The 13,695-nt window shown below is 38.1% G+C and overlaps 1 protein-coding gene across 2 annotated transcripts in view; it reads left to right on the top strand.

The window, feature by feature from the left end:
• MYOM1 (myomesin 1) overlaps positions 1-12,476 on the top strand; it is a 71,800-nt gene extending 59,324 nt beyond the window's left edge. For both annotated transcript variants that reach the window (XM_018081179.1, XM_025895910.1), the window contains 8 exons: positions 342-429; positions 1,146-1,184; positions 1,278-1,383; positions 3,133-3,296; positions 4,702-4,738; positions 5,055-5,077; positions 6,693-6,748; positions 11,576-12,476. In XM_018081179.1, coding sequence (XP_017936668.1) covers positions 342-429; positions 1,146-1,184; positions 1,278-1,383; positions 3,133-3,296; positions 4,702-4,738; positions 5,055-5,077; positions 6,693-6,748; positions 11,576-11,848 — 786 coding nt within the window. In that variant the 3' untranslated portion in view covers positions 11,849-12,476. The remainder of the gene's footprint in view (positions 1-341; positions 430-1,145; positions 1,185-1,277; positions 1,384-3,132; positions 3,297-4,701; positions 4,739-5,054; positions 5,078-6,692; positions 6,749-11,575) is intronic.
• Positions 12,477-13,695: the final 1,219 nt, after the last annotated feature.

Here is a 13,695-nt window from a genome sequence, read left to right as displayed (position 1 = left end):
GTTGAGAAACAGATTGAGACTACATTTCCATTTTGAATAGCATTTGGAAAGTGTATGTCCCTCAGGATTTCAGAGGACCACCCTCTCAGAGTCACTGCAGGGGTCTGGTGCTTACCCAGCCTTGCAGCAGATGTGGGGGGGGGACAAGGTCCTGCATACCATGATGCACCTGCCAAAGCCCATCCCTCAGGGCACCTTGGGGGCACTGGGGCAGTTCCAGCCCCAGGCATCAGGTACCTCCCCAGGGACAGAGACAGGATATCAGCTGGGTTCAGAAGTAAAATCTAGATTTTTCTACAGTACTTGTTCTGAAAACTGATTTTACTGTTACAATATTGCAGTTTTCTAAGAAAGATGCTGGCACTTATGAAGTCATACTGAAGGATGACAGAGGAAAGGACTCCAGTGAGCTGAAGCTTAAAGACACAGGTCAGAGTCTCAATGCTCTCAACTACACCAGCTGACAGCCTGACTGAAGTAGGTTTGGGGTAGTACAGGCATCTGCACATCACCTTCTTGTGGCTTTGTTCCTCCTGTGTACAAGATCATCTGATTAGAAAAGCTGAGATTTTTAAGTCCAAATAACATTTGAATACAGCTTATTTCATCTGGGTTCTGTATAATTTTGGGAGCATATGATGACTAACACTAAGCAAAATGATAACAGGTTTCCTCAGAGGGACATCAGTAAATCTACAAGTATTTAAGAAAAATTACAGAAGTAGATAATTTAAAAAGCTTTCACATTTTTATGTTTTCCCATTTATTTAGGGGCTTTCACACTTATTGCATTTACTGTGTTTTTAACATTTCACTTGTTTCCAAAAAAATGGAGGAAAATCCTATCCTTTAGAATGTATATAGATGGGTTAGCATTCCAGATGAATAGTATAAATTTTTTAAAAAATAGGGTTTTTTCAGCTGCAGTAGTATTCTCCAAGGCTGTATTTAAATAAAGTCTGGAAACTCTGAAATAACAGGCTACATTTCTGCATTACTTAGATTTCTAATATGCTTTAAAAGGTAGGTCTGATTGCTCTTTCAAACCTACTGGGGAGCATATTTCAGAGCCAGTACTTGTCCTATCATTGACTGTGCTTGAACTGCAGACGTAGAGTCTTAGTCTCCGGATTTTATTTCCACAGCTTTTGCAGGTCTGATGAATGAAGTATGCCGAAGGATTGGTAAGTACTTAATTCTCTTTTCGAATGAATGACTCATTGTGGCACTCAATGAATGGCTGCATGGCTGCATAAAACCATTTGCTCTTCTTTCAGCTTTATCTGCCACAGACCTGAAAATCCAGAGCACAGCTGAGGGTATCAGACTCTACTCCTACGTTACTTATTATGTGGAAGATTTGAGAGTAGGCTGGGTGCACAAGTAAGTAAACAAAATCTTGGCAAAACTCAGTGCAATTTTGCTTTTATAGATTCAGAAAGAAACTGGTTGTGTGAGAGAGGTGAGGCCCAGGTTTGTTCTCATCTCTCATGAGTCCTTATCTCATATAAGTTAGTTTCAGTCAGTTACATTTACATGAAACCAGTAAGAAAGTCGGGTGTTAGGGGTGCCAGGCCCTCCTGTTGTTTCTCTTATGGAACAGATAGTTCCATGCCATGGGATGCTGTCAGGACCATGTTGCTTCAGAGCACTTCCCATCTCCCCAATGGGAGCTACATCTTTCCCTGACTCAATTTTGAGGAGTGATGCAAATATAACCTGAGAGACCGTCCTGAAATACCTACCCTGGAGGTCTGCTTTTCTAGAAGACACAATTCACTGGAACTGGGACAAGCAGGCATGTCCTCTTAATGTATGGTTTCATTTTTAGAAGGCAAAGCAAATTCCAGTGAGTGCCTGGGGCAGTAAAATCCAGACAGCCCCTCCTGAGAGCACTACAGATCTAACCAAGACAGACAGAAGAACTGAGATTTTTAAAAAGAATTCTAGTGTCCAGTTCCCCATAAAATTAATGGGAGTTGCACATCCAAATGATTTGATGTTCTTTGAGTTCTCAGCCAGCACATATAGCATGCACTGGAAAAGACTGAGAAATAAACAATTTAGATTGCTTAAATCTATTATTACTGTTCTTGTCATGTCTGTGGACATGGTAATAGTTAGTCTTTTTGGATGGAATCTGAATTACTGATCTCTCAATAAAACTCATATAAATGAGGCACAGAATACCCAGAATGTGCTGTAGCAGGCTGGCTGTAATTATTGACACTGATGCTAACCAGCACCCTGTCAGAGAAATAAAGCAGTTTGAGGCCTGGTTGTTTCTTGCCATCCATTTTGACCCCGTATCACCAAATGTCCTAAGTATTTCAAATAAGTGTAAGTGAATATGAGGTATTCTGGGAGTTTTTTGCCTCTCTCTTTCTTTCTCTCTCTCTTTTCTCTATTTAATTTTTGGAAACTTATTTCATCTTGAAGTGTGCCAAAATAATCTAGAAAAAATTATTTTTCCCTCCAATACATTCAAAATTATCAATTTAAAGATACCAAGAAAACGAGTAGCTTATTTGACAAATATCTTTTGACTCATCCAGGGCAATTAATTGCTAAGCTAGGAAGCTAAGAAATTGATTTTCTTTTTTTTTTTTTTTTGGGGGGGGGGGGAAGATATACTTATGTCAAAGCATGTTTAAGTGCCAAACATAGCAGAGCATCAGAAAACATTCTAACTGGGCAAACAGTTTGTTACAAAAGTGGGTTTTTTTGTAGATACAGCCCTCTACACTATTGTTCTGCCCAAGCAGAAATAAACCTATGCCAAAAAGAAAACAGGAACATTTCAGGATTCAAGGATTACCCTTCATAGATGTGACTTTTAAATATGAATAGTTCTTCTATGGCTCAGGTCATAGATTAGGATGCATAACCTTTCTGCAAGCTTTGAGGAGAGTTGGACCTTGAACAGGGAAAGATTGTCACACTGTCACACCAACTTTGCCCAGTTGGTTCACAGCTTTAGGAAGGATTTGACTTCTGAAGTTTCAAAATTTGGTGGCATACCATAACATCTTGAAAATCATTTAGTAACTACAGATGTACTCAGTGGCTCAACATGAGTAAAACCCATTTATGTTCCAGTAAAATGAAAAGGTAACATTTTGTATTTTTCAGTGATACTCAGATTAAGTTCACAGACCGAGTGAAGACTGGTGTCACCGGGGAGCAGATCTGGTTGCAGATCAATGAGCCAACTCCACAGGACAAGGGCAAATACATAATGGAACTCTTTGATGGCAACACCGCACACAAAAAGACAATAGATCTTTCTGGACAAGGTAGGCCGTTCCCTCTGCTAACATTACCTGTGTGTGGGCACTACGCTGTGCCAGGGTAGAAGCATCTACAGCAGGATCTTGCTACAGACCTGTTACCTTTTGGGGTCTGTGTGTGTACCCACCAATCTGCCAGTGTTTGTAGGAGCAGTGCCATTTGTTCTCCCCGACCTGTGCTCTTGGGTCATAAATTACAAATGGCTTTTTCCTATTCCAAATACCCGCTTACAGTTTGCCTATTGAGACATCAGTCCAGTGTCAGAGCTACCTTACAAAACCCCTTGTGTTGCTGGCATTGCTTGGCAGCTTTAAAAATGAGTTGTAGCACTGAATGCCTTCTGTATCTTTCCCTTCCAAGTAATATTTTGAGGAGGAAGTGAGGGACAATTTTGTTCTGTTACTTTTCTACTGTATTCCTTTGACTGATATAAGAGAGCTACTTATTCTTGAGAGATGCCAAGACCTTTCATCAGCGTGATCAAAGATTGTTAGTGGAACAGATAAAATTATTTGGATTGACTGCTGGAAAATTTTACTCTGAGAGACCTCTCAGATTTTAAGGAAAAGATTAACTCCTTCCAAACTTCTGAGTTGCCATTCCCAGCTATTCTCATCCCTAAAGCTTCACTTTTGGTCTGCAAACTCTGTGTAAGGGCAACAGCCCCTTATAATCATCTCCATGCTGCTCCTTCTGTACTCTATCTCCACTTTCTGAGAAAAGACATCTCTTCTTCCCTTTCAAAGCAGGAGAGGTTGACCTCCCACATGATGGCCTTAGCCTGAATTTACAAAGGAGGCAACAATGTGCTGTTTGGTTTGCTCATAGCCATCAGTGTAGTGCTTCAGAGCAGGTGTGAGAAGCACTTCAAAAAAACATATCTCTTGTATTCCATAAACCAGTGGTCTCTGAAGTAGGGTATGTGCAAGATGACCCAGTGCACACTACTGGGGTGTGGGAAGCAAATACAAGAACTTTGCTACATAATCTATAAATAAATATACGTATATTTTGAGTGCACACTCAAAAAAATTTTAGATAGGGGTGTATAATTAAAACATTTGGGAGGTCACTGCCATAGTCTATCATTTAAGTGTTGTATTGTGCATTTCTTCCTCTATTTCGTGAAATCACTTCAGTCTACTATTTTCCTGCTGTTTCTTTGTCTTAAAGCTTTTCTTCTAGAAGAAAATAAGCATGTTTATGCATTCATATGTATATATGATATCTGCCATGTGCCAGATAGCCTTTATTATTTGAACCATTCAGCATTTTAGGATTTGTACAATATACATGCATGCATCCATTAATATTTCTTTATTGATGTCTACATTTTAAATTTATTTCCACATTTTAAATTTAAACCTGTGACAATTTATCTCTAAACGTAATTTTTTTCTCTTTACAAAGCATTTGATGAAGCCTTTGCTGAGTTCGAGAGATTAAAGTAAGTATTATGCCATCTAAATACAATAATGGCAGCCAAAAAATAATCACAGTATTTTTTTGTTTTGTGCTAAAATCTAACTATGTCTTATGAAACAAATCCTAGTCCTACAGAAGCCTGTAGGAGTTTTGCATGTGACTTCTTTGGTGCAACTCTTATGTAACAGCTAGGTAACAAAGAAAAAGCAGTATTGCCAAATGATGAGAGATATTTTCCTTAATGGATTAAAGGCAGTTAAAAAGATAATCTACTTTTCTATCACTCTAAGTAAACCTTAACTGAAACTGGACTTTCTCTTTGTTTCTTTCAACTCCAGGCAAGCTGCGATAGCAGAGAAAAGTAAGTTGGTCTTCTTCAACAATGGTTGTAATAAACTGTTTGTGAAGGTTTTCTCCCTTTCCAGGAAGGTTTTGTGTTGGGAAAGAGAGGGCATGTATACATGTGTATGTGTGTTTGCTTATCCTAAAAGGAGTTTGTCCTTACACCAAGGAGAAGTAAGTGACCTTTTAGTGATTTACCATTGGTGCACATTGCAGCTAATCACAATATACTTATGGGTTATGTTGATTTTTCCCATCTGAGCTCCCGTTCTCCTTACCAGCTAGCCTTCTCTAAAAATTAACTTTATTGCTGAGATCTCTCATGCACATTCTCTGCACAAAAGTCACTTTGTTTTCAAAGATGGAGGAAATAATTTGGCCGGTTTTGAATGCTCTAAAATGTCAAAGGATCTGCGTTACATACAGAAATGGATAAGAAAGCAACAGTAGCTTTTGTGTTGGATAGAATCTCCTCATACTTTTGCCTCTGTGTCAATTCCAACGTAGCAACTAAAACAAAAGTATGTAATAACTACTTAAGGAATAAGTCATTAGACTTCAACTTGAATTATTAAACTCATTCTTCCTATTTACAGAAAAATGCAAGGAAAAAAAATTGTTCCACTGCAGATTACTTTCAGACCTGTATAAAAATGAGATCAGAATTGGCATTCAAAAAGTTATTGAGAAAAATGTGTACAGAGATCTGAGCTAACTCCTCCTGGACATATACTCCAAAAAGAGCAGGGCTTGATTATGTGATCCCTACAGGTCCCAGCTGAGACAGCACAAAGGGATCAGTAACAGAATAGACCTGGGCATTTTATTTCTAACCATGGACCATCCATAAGGGATTGGCATGTTAAATGACATAACACAGTTCCTTTCCTGGTCTCAGAAGGTTGTTATCTCTGTGCTACAGAGCACATCTTTGACAGAACACATTAGAGGGGAACATTCTGTACAGTCATTTCCTTCCTCTGCCAGGCTCCGCCCAGATATGTAATGAACAAAATCCATTTTCCAGTATAAGTGCACTATACCCTGCATGTGATTGGCTTATTCATATTTGTGTAAGATTTCTACAGGACTCTGACCTTAAAACTAGATCAACGAGGTATCGATCTCATTTACACGTAGGTACATACAAACAAGTGGAACATCACTGTTAACACTGAGACTTAAATCTGTCTTTGTATTTAGATTAAAACCTGATCTCCAGCACTTCATCAAGTGTCATTCATTTCCCCTTGGAAACCCAATGTCTTTAGTTTACTACACTAAAAATTTAGAAAACCGGATCTCAAAAATTTTATTTTTTTTTGTGCACTCAGAAGTAATAGTGAATTGATGTCAAATTCCACAGAACACAGCATATGTACTTTAATTCCCCTCTGTAAGTGATTCACACCAGCTATTAACACATTTTTTTGCTGTGAATTCAACATTTTTTAAAGTCCAAATGGTGTGCTAAAAATGCTGAATAGTTCTCTGATAGAGCAAATATCAGAGACAAGTTGTACATAAATAAGACAAAGGGAAAGAACTAGAAGAGAAATAGAATCAGGCACACAGAATCCAGCACACAGTTGATTTTTAAGACACTAAAGAAAATGATGGTTCTTTATTTTCAGATCGTGCCCGAGTACTTGGAGGTTTGCCCGATGTTGTCACCATCCAGGAGGGCAAGGTACAGTAAATTAACTGAAGCTCTGCACAACATCCCAACAGCTTGAATGCCAGTCTATGATGGGAAAACATTCAACTTTTTTTTTTTTTCTTAAAGATGCCATCTTTAAAATCTGCTGCATTATTTATTTGTCCCCTGCCTTCTGTACATAATTCAATGGTCTATCACAGATGGCTTTATGTATTCAGGGCAGTGTCTTTTCCTAAGAATTAGATAAAAGTGAGATGACAATGTGAGTTGGGACTAAAATTCCTTATATAACCAGCTCTTTAAAAATTCATGCACAGGTTTCACAGTTAATTTTTTTTATTTTGCAAGAGGGCATCAAGTTTAATTCCTTTTTTTACACAGTAGTTAGTCATTCCATGTCTTCTGCAGTTAACTTCCTTGCAATGTGGCATGGAAGCCACATAGTCACATCTGTCAAAGCTGGCTTTTAAATGGTATAAAAGCAGTAAACCACAATACCTCTATTCTCATACAGACAAAAGGAGAAAATTTTCTCTATGCCGTCAGGGTAAAGGAGAGAGAAGTCAAAATAAGTCACTGGTGTTACACTGGATTATATTAGGAGAGTTTAGCTGAAAGATTATTGTAAGGCACTCCCAGAGGAACATCAATGCTTGAGCATAGAACAGATGACCCAGAAAATCAGTTGTCAATCTCACAAACTTTTCCCTGCACACTGCTTCTACAAGTTCCTGCTTAATATTACTGAGACCAAGAATTGTCTGCTCTTCACTTCCTGCTGCTCTGCCACGATCCAGTTTCTCTTCGCAGTGTGTGCTAACATGGAAATAGGGCATGTGAATGTCAGTAAAAGCCTGTGACAACTACAGTAAGGCATCTTTCTGATATTTCTGGCTTTATTTGGCAGTAGGTCAGCCGGGTTAAAAGTATGTGATTATAGGTTCAGCAGAAGTGTTAAGAATTTAAAATCTTGTTCTGAATCACTTAACAATGTGAGACATAGCATAACCAACAGATAATAGACTGCAGCAGTTCTAGGCATTACAAAATGAAATTATGTTTGATTAAACCTTTCTTTAAAGGATTGAGCAGTTTAGGAAATGCTACAGAAGTAAGAAGCACTCATATGAGCATTGTAACTGTAGGTAGAACACACAAATAAATAGAGCAAATTAGCAGATTCTCAGCTAATCAGTGCTTGTGCTTGGAGATATGATTCCCATAATGCTTTGGTGGGGGTAAATTTGGGTGGTTATTGCCAGTTTTAAGCATTCACCTAAAAGAGAGTTGATACGAACTTGAGTAAGAGTTCACTGAAGCAAAATGTGTAGTTTTAAAAAGAGTTTGTAGAAAATGAGTTGCAAAATCTTATCCAGACACACACTGTCCTTGAGAGCAAGGACATTTGTAATGATTGAATAAACGACTGAAATACTCCCAGAACTCGAGACAAATATCCTTGAACTTATGTTTCTTGATTCAGTTGATGATCATTTTGAGTAGGACAGAGAGTGATCAGGGAAAACAGCTTGTTTGGGTGGTGTTGGCTCATCTGCGTATTGTTTTCGTATATGCTTGAGAGAGGGGAATGAAGTTCTGCATTGTGTAATTTGTGCAAATTGCACAATCATCAAGGATTTTGAAAAACAACAAATGAGGTAGCAGGGGTCTGGCAATTGCAAGCTTTGATTGTGAGTACTTGTGCAGCCATGACCACAGGGCTGTATGAACAGATTGGTATCCCTAGACTGAACTTCCAAGCATAGGTATATCTCAAATTTAAACTCAACATTGCGACTGTGATGATATTTATTAGCTTTTTACGCGTGAACTGAAGGATATGGATGAGAATGAATGAAGCACTGTTTACCCAGTGTAAATCAAATAGCATTCCAGATGGCCTAAGAGGCTTCCACTGATAGACACAAATGCTCTTCATCAGTGTGGTATAATTGGAAAAGGCTAAGTGTCAATTCACATTAGGGAGGAATTTGACAGAGAATACTAGCATAAGTTTAACCTAATACTAGCATAAATTAACCTAAGTGGCTGTCTTAATGAAGGTCTGTGAGTAAGTTGGCTTTATTTTTAAAAGGAGAGGCTTAGGATTTTGTCAGGCACTTTCAGACAAAGAAGCAACATGTAACATCCTTCTGCCAGAGGTAGGTGTCCTCACAGCTAGGCTGGAAGAAAGGAACAGGTTTCCCTGACTGAGCTGCTTCAATTCTCTCACCAAACTGTCCACGAATGTGAATGTGTGCTACTATGCAAGAATAATGGCAATACTTAAAATACAGTAACACATTTCCCTCTGCCACTTGTATTACATTCAATACAATCTGTAGTCAAAGGCAGAAAAGATAGTGAGGGACACAAAGGGTCTGGACTTGCAGCTGCTGGTTGCTCCAAGTGCATGTGTCTCAATGCCCAAGATCCAGGAGTACAGGACACGCGTTTTTTTTGCCATGATAAGGATTTTACATTGAACACAGTATTATAATTAGGGCGTTCAGTCAGTAATAAAGATATACATGCACAAAGACAATGTTTTGCCCAAAGAACAGAAAATCTGCAACGGACAGGTGTAGTGAAAGTGAACAATTACTTCTCATTGGCTATGGAATTACATTCCAGAAAATCAAAGATCTCAGCATCTACGTAGTGAATTATAAGACACATCTCTGCACATTAGTAACTGGAAAATAAATAGAGTTGGAAACATCAAGAGGAGCACCGATGTCAAACATGAGCTAGTGACGCAAGGTTAAGGAAAATGTAGGTATTTTAGGGAGTGATTTAAAAGAAGAAAAGAGTCATCACTGCTGCTTGAATCTCTTTGAATTAAGGAGTACTGACAGCACTTCAAACATCTCAGGTTCGAATGAGGCCACTAATAGAGCTGTCTGGACATGTACATCAGCTCATTAGCATTGTGGTGGAGTGGCAGCTGGGGCCACTCAGTGCTGATCTCCTGCTTGCTAGAGAATCAGAAGGCAACAAAGAAATACCGAGCACCTGAAGGTGCCCATACCAAGCCCCTGGAGGTACCTGAAGGCTAAGGCTAAGGCTAAGGCTAAGGACATGTCTGTGTCGAGTGTGATAAGAAAGAAGGAAAAATGTAAAACCTCTCATTTTCCCCTTGTTTTTCAAAAAGATGGACTGATATGGCAATCAAAACCACATTCATACCAGTGGGCTACAAGAAAAGGTAGTCAACAGTCCTATGTGGTCACCAGCTGTAGGTGCTGCAGGAAATCAGATAGAGGCCATTTCCACCATACTGTAACCACCTCTTACTTGGAATCTGTCCTTCCCTCAGTACCAAGAATTATGTGGTCTTGATGGAGGAAAGACTTCCCCTTTCCTTTTGTTCTCATTTTAGTCTTTAGGGCAGGCATGTGAGATTTACTGGATTTTTATTTTGTTCTCAAAGATATCAAAACCTTTTATTTTTATAAAGGTATCAATTTTTCTATCTGCTCATTTCAATAGCCTTCTGGGCATCTGTCTTCTGTCCCATCTTCCACCATCACACTACCAGATAATAAGCAGAGTTAAAGGGAAAGTAGCCAGGTAAATAGATTTCTCACCATGGACTTTTATCTTGACAGCTTATAGGGACAACGGTGGGAGTGCTCTTCAGTTGTCTCTATTTTTGACACATTTTTATAAAAAGCCTTTAAATAAAATGGAAGAAAAATTTGATTCCTGTCAAGTGGAAGCTTGTCTATTCCTTATGTATCACTTAGTCCATTCTTAATGAACCACCGAAGACCATTTTCTCTGCACTAGAAGTTCTTAAATTACCAATCAAGAGAAAGTGAGATTCCCCTTTGAATAGCATTTTAAATCTTTTAAAAAGACCAATGTACTATTCAATACTTACATATAAATAAATTCCTTCCTGAATAAAGCTCCAGAGAAAGGCCTATGTACCACTACAGTGTCACATGAACTTCCTTCACATTTGTCTCTCTACATGATATTCACTTTTGCAAACACTTTCAAGAGTATTCCCATGGTGCTGTGACCAGAGGCTGGGATCATTTATATGTATCAATATCCCAAACATGAATTTCTTAGCTGGCAAGAAAAAAACAGGAGACCTGAACATTGTGTGCCCAAGATACCTGCCAACCTACTGAAGGTAGAAGAAGCTGCCAGTGATCCCTTCAACAATGTGATTCTCTGACAGTGAAGATACTTCCTTCAGTTTGATGGAACTGAATTCAGCCCTTAGGAACATTACTAGCATCAAAGGGAAATACCAAAGAATGAGTAAAGCCTGTATTGATTTCAGTTAAAAACAGTTTTACAGGAGTGCATAAAACAATTCAAGTTTGTTAGAAGAGCTGTCAGGGCATAGTTTAAAAGGATCCCAAATTAAACAAAATATTCCAGGGACACTTTGCCCTTTGTTATTTAAAAAAACAGGCACGCTTTCTTTACTTATGGAATAAAGATATAGTGAGCTTAATGTGAACAAAATCTGAACAAAATCTGAACAAAACCATCTGACAGTTCATCAAAATCTCATTTCAGATCTAACACACAAATGCAGATAATATCTAATTTTATATTAAATGATATGCATGGAGAAAGCTCTGCTAATGATTATGAGAGTAGAGAAGAAGGTCCATAAAATATTGAAAGCTTTTAATGGCATTTTTTAATTGAGTTCCTTCTTTTCCTTTATGATACAGAAGACTGACATAAATTATTGATTACTTATGATGGTATGCATCCATTTACTAAAAGCAGGAAGGCGAATGGGGAGTTGGAATATTTGGAGAGTGAGGCATTGAAAAATGTAGCAAATATTCACTGACTCATAATTCCTTTGTATTTTCTCTACAGGCACTTAATCTCTCTTGCACTGTCTGGGGAGATCCCACTCCAGAGGTCTCATGGCTGAAGAACGAAAAATCATTTGTATCAGATGCTAATTGCATCCTGAGGTTTGAATCAGGAAAAAATGTCAGCTTTTCCATTTCTACTGTGTCCACACACGACTCTGGGAAATACAGCATTGTGGTGAAGAACAAGTACGGTACAGAGACCAGTGATGTCACCGTAAGTGTGTATATACCTGAGGAAGAGAGAGAGCCTGAGCAAGAAAAACAGAAATGAAAGCATGAATTTAAGACTAGAAGAAAGAAGTATGGGGGAGACTTTGGATGATAGGCTGACATAATTAGTGTGTGTAAATGGCTTTCTGCTTTAGCAGGCAGCCTTGGATTTTTCCATTCACTTCACTTTTGCTTCTAGAACACTTATTGTGCCAGGGAAAACAGGGCCAGTTGTGTTCTAACACAGGTCCAACATTTGACCCTTTCCCTGGAGCATCTGGAAGGAAAGGGTCAAGAATTGTTTCAGTGGAAGCAACTGATGTGGTAGATGGAAAGATAGAAAATGATCAAGGTATTTTTGAGCAGCAGTTAGGATTTATTCCAGGTTTGGTAAAGTAGCATAGATGGAATGTGTTAGATCATAGAGAAATTAGTGCTGGTTTTTGTCTACGTTGAGGCCTCTTTGTATTGCTGTGTTAATTTAGAGAAGCCTTAAAATGGGTGTTATTTACATCCTGAAATATTGTTTAATCTGCCCAAATGGGGTAAAAGTACTGTAACATAAATGAAAATAAGGCTTAGTAGGCCAGGATACTAATATGTGTGCGTGTGTATGTGTCTGTAAAAATGTATGAACTCTCCTCTCTGTTCACAAATAAACTGAATTCACTTCTTTCCTTCTATCACAAGCTGGTTTCACTGTCTTGTTTTACTAGTCACAGCTCTGGTAGTTGTACACATTATCTTAGAGTCTTAATGCTTTCACACTCTAATTACCTTTAGCTTCCCTTTAGATCCCTGTTAATCTTCACTTTGCTGTTTATGACAAAACTCACAATGGCATCTCTTCACACCTTTCTGTCCAGACCTTCACTACTTCACATCTCAACTCAACAAGGTATTTTTGCAAATTCTGGCACAGGAGTAGTCTTGTGCTTTCTCAACGGACCTGCTCACGAATTGTGATTTAAGGGTGTTAGGTAAGTATTTTGTTAGATCAAAGTGTCAGTTAATTTCATTCAAAATTGACATTGGAGATCCATAAATAACATATTTCATCAAGATCTTTTAAAGCTGCAAAAAGAATCTTCACTGGAACATAGGAAAAAAATGTGGTTGGGTTTTTTTGGGGTTTTTTTTTGGATAAAAATGTTTCAGAGAAAAAAACATTTGTCAGATCTTTGAACACACTTACATAGATTAAAAACTCCACGTCAGCTATTTTACAGTGCCATTAATTATTATTCACTGAGGAAAAGCAACAGATCCTGCTAGACATATATAGGATATATATAATATATGATACTAGATATACATAGGATAGGATCAGAAGCAGTTACCAGCCCAATTGCTAGTTAGGAGAGCAATGTCCCATGTCTATAAATCTCTTCATTACTAGTTTCACAACGGCACAAATCTTCACATCAAACTCTAAAGAACTAACACATATATTTTCACTACAAGCATGATCTGTGCGCACCTTTCACGTACTGTCCCTTGTCGTTTTTGGCTACTGTGACTGCAGACATACTGCTGTTTCCCTGGGACTCATTTTGGTGCAGTACTGGCATTTCTGTGAGAATGTCACTACTAAGTGTTGTACAGTTAATGCTCACTTAAACCCTTGCCATCTGAGGTTTACTGTTAGCTAACATCAAAGGTGAAGTGAAAGCATGAGGAAATTCTTGATGGTTCAGGTAAAAATAGATTCAACATAGTTACCAATGGTGAAAGTGCTGATTTTTGCAATTTTTATTTTTTTTTTAAATCAGTTTCTATAAAGTTTCTATCTAATGATCATGATCTTAATCTTTATAAAAATAGTCCAGATTTAGATCAGACTTATAAATTACCAAAACATGTTACCATGTGCCTAACTTTATGCACTAATAGTATCACCAGTATCAA

Source organism: Manacus vitellinus, unplaced genomic scaffold (genome assembly GCF_001715985.3).
Source record: "Manacus vitellinus isolate BGI_N305 unplaced genomic scaffold, ASM171598v3 scaffold_1_pilon, whole genome shotgun sequence".
NCBI lineage: Eukaryota > Metazoa > Chordata > Aves > Passeriformes > Pipridae > Manacus > Manacus vitellinus.
The sequence above is the reverse complement of the archived record's forward strand: the minus strand, read 5'-3'. Positions and strand labels throughout refer to the sequence as shown.